This window comes from Halyomorpha halys, unplaced genomic scaffold (genome assembly GCF_000696795.3).
Source record: "Halyomorpha halys isolate HHAL.00 unplaced genomic scaffold, Hhal_1.1 Scaffold46.1, whole genome shotgun sequence".
Lineage (NCBI taxonomy): Eukaryota > Metazoa > Arthropoda > Insecta > Hemiptera > Pentatomidae > Halyomorpha > Halyomorpha halys.
Window position 1 is genome coordinate 396,453 of NW_027109456.1, and position 19,891 is coordinate 416,343.

Consider the following 19,891-nt stretch of genomic DNA (forward strand, 5'->3'; position numbering starts at 1 on the left):
CATATGATTCTGTTTCCACAGATAGTCAGAATAAGCAAATAAAATAAGAAATAAATTATATCAATTAACAGAGAAACAAACTGTGCTACATATTTATCCACAAAAACCTCACTTCCAATGCTCCTAACATTGAACTGGAAAAATCAGCACCATTATTGATGTCCTAGATTAAAAAAATATCATTTTTAATTGTTTTTTATCCAGTTTATTGTGATTGCTATCAAGTCCTCATATGTGCAAAATTGCATAAATTTATTACTACACTACTGAGTTAAATTAATTTCTGAAAAAATAAAAATAAAAGCTATGCAATAACTGTGCTTTAAAAACAGTTTAAATTTTATAAGAATGGCCTGTGATTAACTGAATTATTTTAATGTCAGAATTAACAACAGAGTTAATGAAGAGGAACCCCTATTCATTCAACTTCCATGGTAATTTATGTCAATATTGTCAATTTGTGCTGCTCCAAATTTAAATTGAAAAGAAAAACCATCTGTTTTTAATAAAAATTTTAAACTAAATATATATATTTGGTTTTTAGAAATAAGATAAACAGATATTCCACAAGGCAATTGAAATTCAGGGAAAGATATAAGACTAGTGTGATCAAGATGAACTTGAAGACGACCACAACAATGAAATAAAATATAAACCGTCTAGTAAACAAGCATTGGAAGAAGACCAAACTATACAAAATGAATTTTATTTTTAATGTCCCTGAAGACATTTTTCCCTCTGAATAAAATTGAACATTCTGAGAAACAACTATGGTGCATATAATGAAAGACAGATGCTATTTAAATTTAAATGAAGGTATTATAAATCACTATTAATTTTTTTTTTATATATTTGCATATTACATATTAGAGTATTAGTACATGTTTTTATTTAACATGTATATACTGACACAGTTACATAAATTATATGTACGATTTTTAAAAATAAAATGGAATAATTTGAAGCATCCTTGAAGTTGGAGATATATAGACTTTCTAAAGTAATTTTAAAAATGTAATTGAGTATGTTGAAAAAGTGTGTTTTTGTGTCATAGCATAATTTATTAACACATTGACTACCCACTGTGAAATAACATATAGTTTGAAGTTTTACCTAGGATACCCACTTTAATTTATTTCATAGTTTTGATAGTTATTTTTAACTTGCCATATTTCACAATATATGGGAATTTCATTAAAGGTGTGTAAATATGGCAAGATAAAAAATTGGGTGGGTGTCCAAGGCAAGAACTCAAAATAAGCATTATTTTGTTCTGAGTAGACAACATGTGAGTAAGCAACGAGTATTGATACAATACTATTGTTAAAATAAATAGCAACATCGAAAAATAAATAATTTTGCATATTTTGGTAATAAAATTTCCTCCCAAAATAATGAAATTAATTCTTATGATTTTATTTGTCAAATATTTGGTCAATGTCAATGCTATGCAAATAACCACATCGTCATGAAGAAAGCTTTATTAGTAATTAAGATCCTTTTAAAAAAAATTGAATTTTTAAATCTTTTTTTTTTATTACTTGACAGTGAACTAATAACATGATCATATTCAAAATTTAAAACATTGTGATCAACAAGTAACAACAATAATAATTATTAATAGCATTACTGCTCAATGAATAAGCAAATCTTTTTTTTTTTAATCCAATATGTTAAGTATAAAAAATATTTATAATAAACATATATAATTTGAATTAGATATTTAAGTTTAAAATTATTTCATAGTCTAAGAGTATCTTACAGATAATAATAATAATATATTATAATTATATGATAGCTTTATCACAAAAAACATAGAAAGGACTACACAACTAATGTATCGCTTATAAATAGAAAGTGCATATATTACAATAGGAAAATATGTGATTTGATAATCCACATCCTCAATTTGGTGGCCTTGAGAAGAAGAGGAAGACGGAATTCGGAAAGGATTGTCTAAAGAAGAGACATATACATAATATGTACAAAGCTCTGATAAAGGACTAGAAATTCATTTTGTGAAATCAGAGCAAACAAAAATACTTCAGCATGTTAGTGCTGGAATAAATGCAACCAAGGCAGGTGTATGTTTTATCTCCAATTCTGGTAAGGAAGACAAAATGGCCCATTCGATGTATTGGGTAGTCAAGTTACTCCATATTTAAAAGAATGGATCTGATGTCACGCTACATATCTATAGTAAACATACACCTGTGATTTATTTTAATGTAGGTATACAAATTTTATACTACTAAAACAAAACAATGTCAAACTATTACTAATTTTCCCCTTATTTATAAGCATATAACAATTATTATGACAATATTTACTTGAATCTACATAAGCATGGGTTCTTAACCTGGTGTCTAAAGTTCTAAGGGGAATCTATGGAACATTTTCATAGGATTCATGATCTAGTATTTTAGAAAGATAAAATTTTTATTTTTTTTCTTAATGTAAAATTCCAATTTTTTTTTTGTTTTTTTACAAATAAACATAACTAGTTATCTCTTACATACTATATATACTTGTGTTTATTCAAAGAAAAAAAAAATTATTTCTATAAAAAATATCTCCAGCGATTTTTTAGTTTATTTAATTTATTAGGATTATCTCTCTAGGCAGTCCGGTGAGTCAATTGTTTTAAATTTTTTTTTGAGGTTAATCACTTCCATCATTTGAAATAAATTGTTATTTATTTATTCAGGACAATTGTACAACGTTTCGGGACCACTGTCCCATATTCATGCACTATAAAAACCTCATGATTTCCCATATGAAATCATGAGGTTTTTATAGTGCATGAATATGGGACAGTGGTCCCGAAACGTTGTACAATTGTCCTGAATAAATAAATAACAATTTATTTCAAATGATGGAAGTGATTAACCTCAAAAAAATTTTTTTAAAAGAATTAATTTATTAGGCATCATTAGGTTATAATTGTTTTTTAAATCACTTGTTGTTTTAATATTTCATAGTTATATATATTTTAATAAGTTGGAAACAAAAAAATCTAGGATTTAAATTAGTTTAAATAACATGTATTGTGTTATTTAAACTAATTTAAAGCAAAAATCATATTTTAGGAATTAAATATGATTTTTGCTTTAAATTAGTTTAAATAACCATAGAGGTAATATAATTGATAAGGACTCTACAGCACACCTCAACTGTAATCACTCCCTGTAGTCATACAGAAACCTTCCCTACTTTAATGAGACAGTTGAAAAAGAATCCTGATTTTTTTAAAAACACATGTTTTATAAAATGAAATAGGTCTGTGTTAATGTTGAAACATAAGTCAGTCATGAAGAGGATTTTGGAATGGGCTGACTTACAATCTCATACTAACCAGATATAATTTAAGTAGCTTATGTAACTTTATGAATTAAACCATATTATTATGAATAATAATATCTTTCTTAGGCTAAGAACCCTTGCTAAGATGGGACCCTCAGAAAATCATATTATTACAAATGTAATTGAATTATAAACATTGTACATTCCTGGGATATGGTCATAAAGGGAAAGAATAACATTTCCAACTTTATTATTTTATTGACAATATTGATATAAGCCATATTTAGAATAATTTAGTTTGTACCCAGAAAAACTACAGTAAAATCCTAAGAATTATACTTTAGAATACATTTTATTCAGAACAACTTAGAGCTCCTTGAAATACTTAAAATACATTAATATAACACAAGAATATGAGAAGATACTAATTTTTTTCCACATTAAAATTATGTGACTACTCAGGGGAGGGGGTGGGAAAGAAAATTGATCCTTTCAGAAGAAGGTAAGGCTTACAGAAAATTGAAAAAAAAAAAAAATAAATAAATAAAAGAGGAGCTGATGATGTTTAAAAAAACAAAAACAACATGAATATAATCTACTTATTCTTTGGCTTTTCCACTGATAATTTAACAATTATAGCTGCATAAGAATTTGATTTTAGATTGGACAAAGAGGTAGTTCAATTTTAATCTGAATTTATTAGTCAATGATATTTATGAGGAGTCAAATACTTTTTGAGAATATTTTTCCATGTATTAACACAGAATATTAGTTACCTGAGGGCCCCTCAGTGATAACCAGTATTAAAAAACCAATTAAAATAGAATAAATAGTATCAGTAACTCTAACCAGCAAACTACATATTAATTTAAATAGTGAAAGTGCAGATAATCCAAAATAATTACGCATTAATTGCATTGAAAAAGTACAAAGTAGACCAAGATACTTGGATGAACACTTGACAACCCAATACAAACTATACAGCTATTTTTGTTTTACTATAAGTGTTAATTTATCAATCATAATCACTATTACAGATATACAAGAAAAATTATCAAGAACTTATTTTTTATAATTTAAATGCTTATTTAAAACTGTTCCAGCCAGTTTTCATACTTAAAAATACACAGATATATTCAGTACTATCAATACAGACTGAAATATAATAACTAAACTAAATTACTCATAGGCTAATAATTTTGGCGTATTTAACTTGGATCTTTGTTTGTCAAATTTTGATACAAACTAAATGTTTGATTAAGATCTCAGTCTTGGGTGTATCTTCATTGGTCTAACTTATTTGATTAAATAAAATAAATAAATAATTAGAACAAATTTGATCATTAAGTAGTGCAGATATATATCTGACATATATACACACATATACATAAAAATATGTTTGTATGTGTAAATGTAAATATATTAAATGTCATTCGACATTTAAATAGATGATAAACATTTATTAATGAAAAATTTTATGATAAACGTTCAACACTCTTGTCAATATAGTTGTTACAAAAGATTTAGTCAAATGGATAATATATAACTGTATTTAAAAATAAAATTCTTAAATGTTAATAATATTAATAAATATTTTAAAATAGAATGACTACTGTAAATAAAAGTTATTTTTTTAGAAGTTTTTTTTTTTAACTCCTTTTACAAATATATCAACATATTTATATCCTGATAACAAAAATATACTTAAAAATTTAAAACAATAATTTAATGATAGATATTCTTTATGTAAGTAAACATATTTCTTATGGGTATCTGAAAAAAATTATAACTCATAGAAAAAAGTTGACAACTTCTCACTGTTTAGTATAAAGGGTAAAGTACAGTAACATAAGTGATAGGAATATAAAAGATTATTCCAAAAATGGACAGGACTTGTAAAACAGAAGCAACTCAAACTAATCATTTTATTTTTATTGGTCACAGTTCTCAGCATAAACTACTGTATATTTAATTAGGAAATAAAGGTATCTAAAGAAATAATTTAACTTCTGGAAATTTTTTTAATAAAATAATAGTGAAAATACATTGAATTAGATTGAATTTGATTTTGAATTTATTACTTGATTCATATTTTGGAAAATTATTTTAAAAAATCTAGCTCATGTTTAATCATTTTCATCATTTCAGATGGATGTGAAATTGAATTCAAACAATCAAGTGCTAATTACTAAAAATATTTGAGTTGTTTAATCGATTTACAAGCCCTATCTTTTAAATGTATAGGTAATACAAAAGTGGAATGAGGCAAAACAGTTCTTGTATATATGAATTATAAATTTATAACTATTTTTGTTTTGTTTTTTTAAGATTTTTTACCACGCAGTGATGAAACTAAGTTTTGTACCCAATGCTGGCGTTGAGGAGAGCCTTCAACAGTGCGATTTTTTTTACGATTGTTATTAACTCCACTATCTTCACTGTCTCCTACTGGAAATTAAGAACTAATTATATTAATAGAACTGGTTTGAGTTTAAATATAAGAGGATGTGAACTGCAAAACTCTTTACATCCATTTTGTTTTCTAAAACGATGTAACAATTGTTACATGTGTTGAGTACATGAATGATGAGTCTAAATTTGAGTGATTCCTTAGTTTATTTGTTTAAAAATCAATAATAGTTGAAACACATGCTTCATCCAGTGTACTGCAAAAATACTTAAATTACTTAATTAAAAAAATAGAAGTAAAAAGTTTAGCAATTCACTCCCTCATGTCCAATTATTAAAAAAAAAATTGTAACAAAATAATTAGTCATAGCAAAAAAAGAAAAGAGCATTTCTCAAAGTTTAGATTTTTAAAGCTAGAATATCTTAATCTATATAATCTTTGTATTTGATATTAATTATCAATTAACTATAAATAAAAAAGACCAGTTCTAAATAAATAAAAAGGTGTAGAATAACTCTTCCCTTCATTGCTTGATATTTAACTGGTCCTTCATGCCAAAAAAACTCAAACTAAAACCAACTAATACTTATTTAAAATATAATAAAACTTATTAAAGCACTTAATTAAAATATTAAAAAAAAAATACATAACATGGAATTAAATATTCCTTGGATTAAACAAGCTTATGACAAGCACTTTTTACTTGGTATTTATAAAAAAATATTTGTAAGAATTTAATTTGTAACTGGAGCCATGAGTCTGCTTCATATAAATTTTATATTTTTTGGGTTGGACAAAATTTATAACTATTAATACTTAACCCTTGTGAAAAATAATATTATGTACGTACAAGAAAAAAAAAAAAATTATAATAAACGCTTCTATCTATCTACCTAACCCTCTTCTAGGCAAACAAAACAAAAGTTTTATCTTTATTTTGGTTGAAATAAACAATATTTGGAAAAAAGTTTGGTATAGCTTTTTTTATAAAGGTTTTATAATTAACGATTCAAAGAGTTTCCTATAAAAAGGGTATAATTGACATTTCATATGAGCCTTCGTTAAGGATTAAGGACTGATTCATAGCTATTGATTCACCAATCTAATTAAATTATGTAGACATTTTTTATGTTGAAAAATTGTAAAGTTAAATTTTGCAGTTATAACTTTTATAGATGGAGCACTTCAACTGATTGTTGGTTATGAAGCTCGAATTTATTCTATGAGATATTAACACAAGAATAATACTTATAAAAGTAAAAAATAAGACAAAAAGTTTTTAAAACCAAGCTGTGAATTGTTTCTTGTTCTTAATCTTGATAGGTTCTTTTTAGATCTTTATTAAATTTAAATTGATGTTTATTTTCCAAGAGTTTGATGACACAACAGTGGTACCACTAGATAGATAAGATTCAGATTTTCAAATTGTTGTTCATATATCAATGCTTAGAATATTTAGAACAGTCAGCAGAGTAATGGTAATAAACCACAAACCTTTGCCAATAAAAGGATTCATTTTGATTAAATAATAACATTAATAAGGAGAAGTAAAGAAAAAACAGCTTTTAAGTTGCACAATTTTTTATTTATTTAAAAAAAAAAAAATGAAATTGTTTTACAGAAGAACTTGGGTCCTCACTAGGATACTGGAGGAGGTTTTAAAAGTTAAGGAGAGGAAGTTTTTAAAAATATTACATCATTCAGTTTACAATGGGTAAATGGATTTGTTTGTGGTGCCTGAAGTGATTAAATCTAACATCGAAAGAAGGATGGGTAATGCTTAAGCCTATCTGATGTCTGTATGATTAGGAAAGTCAGTCATGTTTAAATGGATTGCATTAATTTTGTTGTGGATTATTTCCCTAGAGTTAATACAAAATGTTGAAATACTATACAGCTAACTGTCATTTAAATTTTCACCTAAATTTTCTAATCCCTATCCCTTTCTTTAACGAATCTCAATATTTTCAAATCAAAACTAGAAACAAGGAATACTTGCAGGAATGCCTTAAGCTCTACACTTGAAGGATATAAAAATATCTAAGCAAAAATTTTAAGATTTCTTATAGAAATACCCTTGCTTAAAAGTATATTCTAAAGAGCTCTATTGTTGATTAAATTTTTGTCAAGAATATGTTGGAGAAATATGTGTTAGTGAATTGAACTAATAATCATACATAATTTCAGGAAAAACTCATTTACCAACAGGATCCTGTGACAGACCATTAGATTTTCCTGCACCCTCCTCACGTTTCTTTAAAAGTCCTCGCCAGCCTTTCCTTGCTTCAGAAGCAAATCTTTTTCGGTTTACCTGTGAGATTGAAATATCTATTTTAAAGCTTTAGGGCAAATAAATTTAAAACTAACAGAGTTGGGGATAAGGCTTGTCAAATATTTATTGAAACGAGCATTAATAAGTGAAATAAAAAAAACAAAAAAAAAAAAACAACATCTAACCAAATAAAGAATGAAATCAAAACGGTCAATCAATCAAACAAAAAAAAAAAAATAATACATCCATGAATAAATAAAAAGAAAACAACTAAGAAATAAAAAAAAATCTTTGGCAGCATTCATCTGAAGAGAATAAAGCATTGGAAAAAAAAGCTCTTGAAACACAGCAAAAGCATGAAGAATATCAGTTAGTAGAAGTGCATAAATACAAACATAAACAATGATTAATAACAAATGATTAATCAACAATTATACTTGAAGTATTGCACATCATTGATCAACAATTAAGGAATGATGAAAAGTTAGAGTTTTGTGAAAGGGAACGCAGAGATTGTAGAACTGGGATCTGGTACCTAATTAAGTTGAAGACTGGTAATTGAATTCTAAATAAAGCTTGCAAAGGAGGAGGCATTCCTGAATGGATTACTTAGAAAAGGAAGGATCCAAGGATATACTGAAAGTTGTAAGATGAAATAAGACACTGTAGCTCATAGAAGAGTACCTTCAAACGAGAATGTTTTAGTGATCCACAGAATATTTAGGAAATTAATAGAAAAAAAAAGGTAGAATTTAACAGATTACACAAACAGTAATTCAATTGATAAAGCTATTTTTAATTACTCTGAAACATGGAGCCAACGAGATACTTTGATTACATCAATTATGTTTATTTACAGTCAAAATATTCAATGGTAGTATTAAAATGTTTTTAGTCAATCACAGTAGCACAATAACATATAGTCAAGCAACAGTCATATGGCAATTAATTATAAAGGAAAAAAAAATCATGTAAGAGACTTATAATGGATTAAGGTTCCCAAATGAATGCTTTTGTTTTCTTTTTTGTATATATACTTTATATTAAACTAAAATAAGATATTAAAAAAGTTTAGATTAATCAGGATAGGAGAAGTGTGGAGCTCGTTCCACCATACAAATGATGGGATTGATGGAGAATGGATAGAAAATAACAAGAAATCAGGATTCTAGGACCATTATTAAAATTATTAGAAGCAGGGTTGACATGTCAAGCATCCAAAGATTATTAAAATTATAAAATGACACAAACTTAATTTATATTTCATATATTTGTAATTTATTCCCATTCAATGATAAATCCATAACAGTCTCCTCAGCAATGATTGAGTTAGTCGCTGAATTATCCATTTAAAATATCTAAATCTACTTTTTTTTTTTTTAATGTGACACAGGAAAAATATAATTAAATTACAATAATAATATGAGCAATCACCTCGATGACAGTTAGTTTTCACAATGGAAAACTATGATGTAATTATCACTTTTGAGGTTTTAATAGAAAAATAATAAATACCTTGGGTAATGTTGATGCTCTTCTTTCAGTTTGTGGGGGAGGAGCGGAAGGACATTTAAGACTAGCAGGTGAAGGTGGAGCACATTTTGGCGATTCTGAAGCTGACCTAAGCCTCTCACCAAGAGTTCTCAGTCGTCTTACCAGACCAGGAGACCTTGCAGCCTCACTCATTGACCTTTCCTTGCGGCAAGGACACTCTTCATCTGTCAGGCTTGCAGGACCTCTCTCCCGGGACCCCTTTCTAGACCCAGGATCAGATTTTCTCCCGCTACTACTGAATGAATTGATTTGAAATCAATTTTACAATGCTAATAAAAATTGTATTTATAATGAACAAATTATCTTTAATTGAATACTTTATCTGAGTATACATGTTTTAAGGGAAATCAAATATTATAACTTGCTGTTATGAATACTAAGAAATAGCAATGGTTTAATATAAGAATTTAAAAAAAGTGAATTTATAACTTACGAACTTTTATATTAAATTAAATATAAAATTAAACTAAAACTATTATAAAACAATACTAGAATTAATAAATAGATAATAAAAAACATTGCTTATTATTATTAACACAAACTTCAATGTTCCACTTTTACTCTCAACTCTTTATTTTAAAAAACTTCTGTTTCGGCCCTTAGGCCATTTTCAAGGAGACAACCTTAATTGTCATTATTCATTAAATTGCCTTTTTTTCAGGCTAATTGCCCATGTTATGCATTTACTCTCAATTCAAAAACTCCGCTTTATAATTAGAGTTAAAATATTTTAACATAACAACATATAATTTACTTACAGAACCCATTTACATCAAACCTTTTCCTATTCATGATTAAAAAGATTTATTTGATATTTTAAAGAAATTTTTTTCACAATTCCCAAATCATGCAAACAGTTTGTTCCCTATAAATTGATTGAAGCAATCTGCTAAGCTGAATATTCCTATTAAAAATTTGTTCAGTGGTTTAAATTTCAGCATCACTCAAAAGTTTTTCAAGACCCATATTAAACAGAGCTTGGTAAAGCCTGTTAGCCCACCCCCAAAATATTATAACAAAAAGTGAACTGCTGTGTGTAGGAAGTCTCTAAAATTATAGAGTTGGTAGAATCCTCTTCTGCCTCCTTTATAGTAATTCACAGGGAACTACTAATTTATACTTGATCAGCCCTTATATTTAAGAAAAAACGATAGAGATATTGTTATATAAAATGGACCAAATAAGATAATAGAGGTTATAAATTATAGATTGTAGTAGCAAAAATAATATTTTAAACAAACCTGGTACTTTCTGTAGAAATTTTGAATTTGAGTGTTTTTTCACTAACGGCAACTTCTGTGACAGTTTCTTCTTCATCTGTGCTGATATCTTCTAAACCTGCTCCTTCTTCTTCTTCATCCAAGTCAGGATGCTAAAATAATAAAACCAAGAAATAATTTATTTAAAAAATAAGTCTAACTACCTAACTAGAATATTATCTTACTTAACAATAACATAAAATTTATATCTATAATAACATTTAAACAAAAAAAAAAATTTTTAATATTAACTATTAACGAAGAGGCTCATTAATTTAATCAGTTATTGAAAATAAATAATCAGGAAAATTAAAATAGCAATTTATTAGTCATTTCTAGTACCATTACATTTTTGAGAATAATAGCTAAAATAGTCAGTTTAATTTTCACCATTTCCAGGGGATAATATACATTAGCTTTTGAATATTCATAGAATAAAACCTCCTGACCATAAACAAAGACCTTTCACAGAAAAATAGCACTCACCAAATATTTAATGATTAAAACTTTCATTGCTAAATAAATTTTGTAAATATCTTTCATCAGTTTCAATGAAAATACAGTTAAATAATAATAATAATAAAGGGTTGGCGAACCCGAAGGTTCAATGCCGAAACTGCTAATCATTGACTAAAAAACATCTATCCAATGACATCCGTCCAAACTCATATCTCCTAAATTCCACCAACATTTCGGTCTATTCCTAAGATGTTTACCAGTCAGTTCAGTGTTAACTTACGGTTAAATAAAATTATAATTTATTTTTACACTTAATTTCAGCATTTCCCCCTCATATTCCTTTTGTTCTCTCATTCGAAATTAAGTTAATTTTCAGATTGATTTCAAATATTTCCTGATTTTGTAATCATCAGCTTTATTTAATATTTTAGCTTTGTTAATATCAAAACTAAGATTATTCATAATACTATACCTCACCAAATCTGTAATATTAACTTTTTCAGTTTTTACTGTTTGGTGTATATTGATTTAATGCAGTCAACTATATACAATTTATCAGGACAGTTTTTAAAATCAGTTTTATTTATTATTATTTCCTACTTTTATGTTACATTTTTGTCAAGAATTTATTTATTTTATTGTATTAGAAAAACTAAATTTAATATTATCAAGGATTTTTAATCTTATTCCCCATGCATCGATAAATCTGAGTATGAATTTTAACTAATGAAATTGGCTAATACTAGGTCTGTTCCATCTACCACTTTTGTTTGTCACGATTCTGGTACTAATAATCAAACTGTCAGATACCTTTTCCAACTAGCACCAACCCCAAGGTCAAAAACATTTCTGATTTTCAAAACATTCCCAGGATCTGAGCAAGGATTATTCTGAACTAGGCATCCTTTGAGCATGCATAGTACATTAATCCTGTGCTAGGTGCTACCATGTTCAGAATTCATAGTTATCATCAAGCCTAATATGTAATTGTTTTTCCATTGCATAGATATTAATTCCAATTTTATTATTACTTTTGATTTAATTTTAAATTGAATAAACAATTCACAAATTTTAAATAAATAGGTTATTAATTAAATATAAAAATATCACTTTCTTATTTTAATAGGCTGATTTTCTTTGATTTTTCAAAATTATTTTTTTCATTTTTATTATTTTGCATCAATTTCTTCTCTTTTTGTACATTCTCATTTTTGCCTAATGTAAACATCCAAACCATGAATTATTAATTAGAAGGAGATGGTCCATTCACATTTTTTTTTCCGATCCCTCTAAAAACTGAAAAGATATAGTGAATTAGTGAGTGCTTTACTGTGAAAAAGGAATAAATCGTGTTGGGTATTACCTTTTACTACCTTTGGTATTTTAAGGTTACTTGTATTGTTTATTTGTTACTTGTTAAATATCCATTCTAAATGGTACTATTTTTAAAATCCGGTGAGGGGCCTCCTCGTGTTGTTCCGCCCTTCCACATTGTCTAATTTAAGGTTGCAGTCAAGAATGTTTTCTTATAAAAAAAAAATAATAAAAAAAAAACAAGAAATAGTTTTATTTATTTAGTAATAGCCGACATTTTGCCCCAAAGGGCAGGTCTTCATCAGGGCTTTTGTAATTAGTGGAGGTGTAAAGGTTTAATATCAATTATTGAGTTAATTTAATCTAATTTTATTATTCAACCTTTACACCTCCACTCATGAAGGCCTGGAGTGTGAGGTGAAAGTTGGCTATTAATAAATAACTAAAACTATTTCTTATTTTTTTTTTTTACTGTAATGGGACCATCTCCTAATTCACATACAGTCCATTATCTATATATAACAATAATTATTAATAAGTTTATATTGAAAAATATATATAACAGAATGTTGTAAATATTATTTTTATGTTCATTAATTATAACAATGTAGCTATCTATCTTAATTAGATTTTTTCTGTTTTGTTTTTTTTTAATAATTTTATATTAAGGTTGGAATTTCATGTGACAGATATCTGTCCTTCAAGATATTTGATAGTGATATCTTCTATCAAGCCTGATAGTACGTAACAAATGTACATAACGTTATCACTATTACTGTCACTATCACCGTCTGTCACTGTGGATGATTTGATTACTCCAATATATCGAATTGAATTCTAGGGAGATGACCAACAAGTACCGAAAATTGATAGACTAATTGTTGTAATTATGTCACAATCGGTTTGGAACGCTATCCTTTCTAGAGTCTTAAAAACTAAACAGAAAAATATTACAATAATAAATAATCGACCAATCGAATATTAAAGACATAGAGTTAAAACGGATGACCTAGATGAGTGTGAATCGATCAGAGGGAATCTTAACATCGATGCATCGACCAACGCCCCACCCCTCAAGCTACCGTTCTATAACCTTCTTCAGTCAGCTGTGACGCAAAAGTACTGAATGTATGTTGTTTTTACAATGAAAATTCATTTTTAGTACCGAAAATGCGTCGAAGAGCAGGGGTTGGGGCCATCCAGAAGCAGAAATTGGAGCAAGAACGGTACAAAGACAAAGGAAATGAAATACAAGAAAACCAGTTTGAACAGATGACTAAACAGTTAGAAGTATTTCGTGATAATCTAGAAGAATTTGCTTCCAAATATCGTAATGAAATAAAAAAGAATTCAGCTTTTCGGAGACAGTTTCAAGAAATGTGTGCTTCAATTGGTGTGGATCCTCTCGCTTCTAACAAGGGTTTTTGGTCAGTATTAAATATTGGAGATTTTTACTATGAGCTAAGCGTTCAAATTATAGAAGTATGTCTTGCAACAACTGCTAGTAATGGTGGATTAATCTTTCTAGATGAATTAAGAGAAAGGCTTATCAAGTCTAGAGGGAAAAAACAAAATCAAGACATAAGTACTGATGATGTCCTCAGAGCAGCTAAGAAATTGTCAGTTCTGGGGAATGGATTCAAAATAATCAATTTAGGAAAAGGTAAATACTTAATACAGTCAGTTCCAGGAGAGCTCAGTATGGATCAAAGTGTAGTTTTACAGACAACTTCAAATTTGGGAAAAAGTTACATTACTATCTCGGAACTAAATACTGCTTTAAAGTGGGAACATCATAGAGCAAAAAAGGTACTTGAGTTATTGGTTCAGGAAGGAATTGCATGGATTGATAAACAATCTGAATCAGAATATTACTATTGGTTTCCTAGCTTTTTCACAGAATCAGTTCTTGCTTCTAACTCAGATGATACTGTGTCTAGTTAGTGAAAAATTGTATTATATTTATATTTTTGTAAATCATAATTTTAATAAAATATGTTTTTGTAAATGAGTTTTTATCAGAATCTACTTTTAATCATTTATTGTATTATTGGTATAGGTAATATCAAATTATTAAGGGCTTATGTGGAAATTATGTGCTTGAAATTTGGATATTGAAAAAAAAAAATATTTTTTTTAGTTTATTTCTAAACAGCTCTCTTTTAGTTAATAATGTATTTTTTTTCTTTTGCTATAAGAATCAAACATAATTTTGTCAGTGTGAAACCATTTAACTGTTTAATGCTAACTTTTCTAGGGGGGGAGGGAGGTAAAAAATGTAAAAAAAATTAAATTTGAATTATTATATTGAGATCATTTTTTTTAATATGTACTAACAAGTAATATACTATTGAGAAGACAAAACTTACATTTAATTGTACATTTGCACCCGTTAAATATAATCCAGGTGATAGTATTCTAGTGAACAAAGTTTTTGAGTTTAGTAATAAACTTAATCCTAAAATGATAATAAACACTGATCTGAAGTTTAGACCATAATGTTGGTGGGAGGATTAATTAAGGTCGATCTTATAGATTTGGGTTTGGATGGGTGTCATTTGGTAGATGAGTGTAGACAGCGATTGGATTGATGTTATTGGCATCAAACCTATGTGTTCATAATGCCTTATTATATCATTATTAATTGTATTTAAAATTAAACTAAAAATGAAATAGTAAAAGAACTCTAAATTAAACTATTTCAGACTTAAATTTCACAATTTTACCAATGATTTCTTATAAATACTGTAAACTTGTAAGTTACATTACAAAGTCTATATGACTTTAGATCTTTTGGCAGTCATATTTTAAGGCTAAATGTACCGATTTTTAGTAAGTTTTTTTTTCAAGAGATGGCAGCACTTTTGGGGCAAATTTACTTTTCTTCTCATTTGAATACGGAATAATAAATTTCCCATCTGTAAACGGATTTACCATCTAGAACCCCATAGAAGTTACTGAAATTGGTTCATTAATTTTTGTTGTAATTATTTTGGGATTTAAAAAATTTATCTTTGTTATTATTTGTAAATCAAAAAAAGTGAGCTAAAAGGCACTTGACCACAAGCAAATAAAACAAGTCTGCGCAAACAAATTCATTTTTGGTAGCATAGGATGATCGTAAAGAGAAAAATACGATTTAGGATTAAAGCGCGAGATTTGTAATTGCTAGGGTCGAGGAAGTGGCAGCTTACCCCCACTTCTCTAGACGTTGATGCTACGAGAGCCCCCAAGTTTGTCTGCTTGATCTATGTATTTCCACCCATATTTTTTTTTTAATTAATTTTTTTTAATACGGATATTTTTTGTTTTTTCACTAATACTAAAGTGGAATTCCGAAATGAGAATACAACATTTTTAAAATTAAAGTAATTTTAATTTTAATAAAAATGTTTTTAAATTTTTTTCTTTAGGTAAATTTTTGATTTCTTTGTCAAAATATTTCAATGCTAAATTTATCATAATTTATCATTGTAATCACTATATTGTTTTAGTTTATTTTTCTCATGTCTAGAAAAATAAAAAAAACAAAATTAGAAATAAGTATTGTATGGAAAAATTGTTCATTGATACATGAGAAGATAGTCGACCGTGGATAATATTTATGAGAAGAAAATAATTGGAGGTGCGGTCAGAGAATAACAAAAATAAGTTAAAAAACTTATTTACTAGTGCCAACGTTTTGGCCAGAATTTATAGCCAGGTTATATATGATTATGTATAACAATTATATATCATATTATCGATCATAATATGGTCAATAGAGCATTCCCAATCCTACTTATTCGGGAGAAGATTTAGGATCCAGACGGACCACAGGCCCCTCCAATGGTTGGGGAACCTAAAGGAATCGTCAGTGATAATTACAAGGTGGAAAGAACTGTTGATCCAGTACAACATGGATATCAAGTACAAACCTGGCAAGGAAAACGTAGTAGCAGATTGTCTCTCACGAGCAATAATGGTAAACGCAGTAGAATATAACCACGGGAAAACGTCTGGAATTGGATGGTAGTTTTTGAGGGAGTGGAAAAGCAGCAATCGGCCTCACCAGAAAACCAGAATGGGGAGGAGACGCCAGCAGAAGAAAGTTCAAACGACGAAAGACCTACGGAAATGGAGGAGCTTGAGGAGATTATCAACAACAAGAGGTACCAGATTATTTGGAAGAAAAAAAACACGGGGTTACTGAAGATGGAACATAGCAAGTACGGCAGCAGTATCATTTCGAATATCTGGTCACAACCGGGTGTCAAGGAGGATCAAATCTGTAGAGAACTAAAAGAAGCATCCAACGGCTGTAAGATTAACCATTCATATGTTGGAAACACGACAGTATAGGAAAAGAACTAACTGCTATGGAGAATGGAAAAAATTGGCATAGATCGATCGTTTATTCGATGCACATTGATGGTATGCCCCCTGCGAGATCCAGAACATCAAAAGGAAGTTTTGGCGTATCACTAAGGAAAAACTAATCATCATGGGCTGAACGAGACTTTACAAGCATTGCGGCGCAAATATTTCAGGTGGGGCAGAAAACGGATTCTTGGGAAATGTGAGGTGTGCCTCAGTACGAAGTATGATCGGCACCAAACCGGTGTAGCTCAAGAAGAGACCTCTACCGCGAACACACCGCTAAGGTACTTACAGGTGAATTCTTTCACCTGGAAAGGCTCTATGTGAGTCATAGTCATCGAAGTATTCAGTAAGGTGACTATGGCATGTACAGGACAGATCAGCGGAGGTGGTTTTACGAGCTCTTCGGACATGGTTCTAATTATATGGTGTGCCCGACAGAATTTCTTCCGACAGTGGGAGAGAATTTGACAATACAAGCATCAGAGAGAAAATAAGAATATTGAAAGTGGTTTGGCACCTCAACATCCAAAAAGCCGCCGAGGGATAGAGCGACTCCAATGCACTTTGAGTGAGTGCCCAGTTCCAGTTCCCCTGCCCAGAAAAGGGACTGGAACTTGATGACGCCATGGAACAGGCAGACGCAGCATATAACCACTCCATACACACTGTCACGGGGTTTGCCCTATTCGAAATTCTTTTTGGGATGCGGTTGCATCGACGGACTGCCGTGGTACTTTGCCGGGAGAGGATGAATGGCCGGTAATGTTTTGGCTTTGCATAAGTCAAGAACAGGATTCGCAAGGGAAAAAGTAGAAGAGCGGTACAGCATAACTTCTGCTCTCTATACCTGCAATATCATAGGCGTTAGCGCAAATTTCTTTGATGAACAAAGGTATATTCCGGGACCCAATTCTGAATCTTTCTCAGAAAACCCACCGGATCACTATGCCACAAGCACATGCCAATGCTCTGGTGTGGAAATTAGGACGGCAATGGCCCAAGATCTCAGGTAGAATATCAGACAGTGCATGAAGAGGTTGCTGCAAGAGCCGGTACTTGCTTTTCCGGATTTCACTCGGCAATCCACAGTAACAATAGATGGGAGTGAGTATGCGCTAGAATCGGTTGTTTCAGGAGGGCGAAAGGGGAGAGTGCCCAGTGGTATACGCCAGCAGGTGCCTTATGAATACGGAAATTAGATATAGCAAAATGGAGCGAGTACTCCTTGGAATAGTGTGGGCTGTCGATCACTTTTGACCATATGTGTTCAGTAGAAGGTTCAAGTTACATACTGACAACAAACCACTTTAGTGGGTGGGAAAACTGAAGGAAGCGTCAGCTAGAATTACAGGTTGTAAGGTGTTCCTAGCCAAATATAACATGGATACACTATATAAACTAAGGAAAAAAAGTGGTTGGTTGTCTCGATCACCGTGGAACAAAAAAAGGGACAATGAGGCTGTGAGAATGGACGCCAAGAGAGAAAGAACATGGGTGACCATGAATGACCTCTAGCGGCAATGGTGCACCTGGTGCGAGACAGGTTTTCGGAGGTAGTTTTGGAATGGCCACATCTCGTTGGATGGGAGAAGAGAATTCGACAACTCCTTGATCCGAAAGGAAATGAAGGATATTGATGTGATGTGGCACCTTAACACACCAGGAATGATTGAGGTCGAACTCCCTGATTCTCTGAAATTCGTCCGAGGCACTCTTTTTGGGTACAGCTCACAATGGACTGTTGTAGGGCGGAGTGCCATCCACAATTATCACTTGCTTTCGTATACTTTCTATTTCTTCCCTAATGTGTCTACGAAGTGCCTGGGAATATCCCCTCTCCTTCACGTGCTTCACCCTATCCTGCTTCAATGTGATTACGTGCACCATTTTTCCTGTAGCTCTCGGTACTTCCCCTTCTTTACATAAAATGTCATCATATTACTTCAATATTGCCTCTTTCCTACTCTCCCTCTAGTTAATCACGCCCGTTCTCGCTTACAGTCACACACGAGCTTCTGACAGCTGTATCTCTTCACTCCAATTCTAATATTCCACTGAACCCCACTATTTCTTATTTTCGCTACCATCTTTTCCAAAATATCTCGTAGTCAATGATTATCAGTGGATAATCAATGATTATCTGGTTGTTTCGGGGCATTTTCCTCATTACATGGACTGTTACCTTTCCTCCCTTAGCCCCCCAGTTACCCAATTCCATTTCCAATTCCCCTTTAATGCTACAAGGACTAACCAGAGTGATCAACTGACAGTTACATACTCTGACCTGTAGTTCCCTCTTTCCACCACTCATCTCTCTAGAGCCTCTCGGCACAAGAATGTGTTTCCCAGGGTCAATCAGACAGCTTACTCCTCTCTTCGCTCGTATAATAGGCAAACCGCCGTGCTCCTCTCACATGGTGGTTCTCCGTGTGGTCGCCCCTCTGTGAGTACACTCCTCAAAACTCTCCTCGATTCTACCTGTTTTTTCGCTTCTTCTCGAAGTCCTCCTCTTGCCTTGACCACAGGAGATACCTATCGCAGATGGACCGCTCAATGATCTACAGGTTGACACTTTCATTAGGAGAGGATATAAATGGATAACCATATTTGATCTCTGGAATGGCGCATCAGGTGCTGGACAAGTTGTCGGAAACAGTGTTGGTAGCTTTCCGATTGTGGTTTCAATTCTACGGAGCTCCGGGGCACGTCTCATCAGATTCAGGCAGAGAATTCGACAGTGCCATGTTTCGAACATAAATGAAGGACCTTGACGTAACATGGCTTCTGAACGCACCAGGGCACCCCATGAGTAGAGGAGGCACAGAGTGGCTTCATGGCACGTTATATATATTATATTATAAAGGCTTCATCGATATTTAAGTTATATATACATAACTTAGGAGTAGTCAAGAGCGAAATGCAAAAAAAAAAAAGTTATAAGGAACGAATGGAAGTGAA

General features: G+C 30.5%; 2 protein-coding genes across 7 annotated transcripts in view; one reads left to right on the forward strand and one right to left on the reverse strand.

Moving 5' to 3' along the window:
• Positions 1-3,541: 3,541 nt before the first annotated feature.
• Pde9 (phosphodiesterase 9) overlaps positions 3,542-19,891 on the reverse strand; it is a 681,542-nt gene continuing 665,192 nt past the window's right edge. For 2 of the 6 annotated variants that reach the window (XM_067047644.1, XM_067047643.1), the window contains 4 exons: positions 10,781-10,911; positions 9,501-9,774; positions 7,916-8,024; positions 3,542-5,751 (listed from right to left, as the gene is read on the reverse strand). In XM_067047644.1, coding sequence (XP_066903745.1) covers positions 5,627-5,751; positions 7,916-8,024; positions 9,501-9,774; positions 10,781-10,911 — 639 coding nt within the window. In that variant the 3' untranslated portion in view covers positions 3,542-5,626. The remainder of the gene's footprint in view (positions 5,752-7,915; positions 8,025-9,500; positions 9,775-10,780; positions 10,912-19,891) is intronic. The other 4 variants (XR_010843511.1, XM_067047645.1, XM_067047646.1 and 1 more) reach the window with 4 other exon arrangements.
• lsn (vacuolar-sorting protein SNF8) lies at positions 13,651-14,582 on the forward strand. Its single transcript, XM_014434475.3, has one exon. The coding sequence runs from the start codon at positions 13,742-13,744 to the stop codon at positions 14,513-14,515; it is 774 nt and encodes a 257-aa protein (XP_014289961.1). The 5' UTR covers positions 13,651-13,741; the 3' UTR covers positions 14,516-14,582.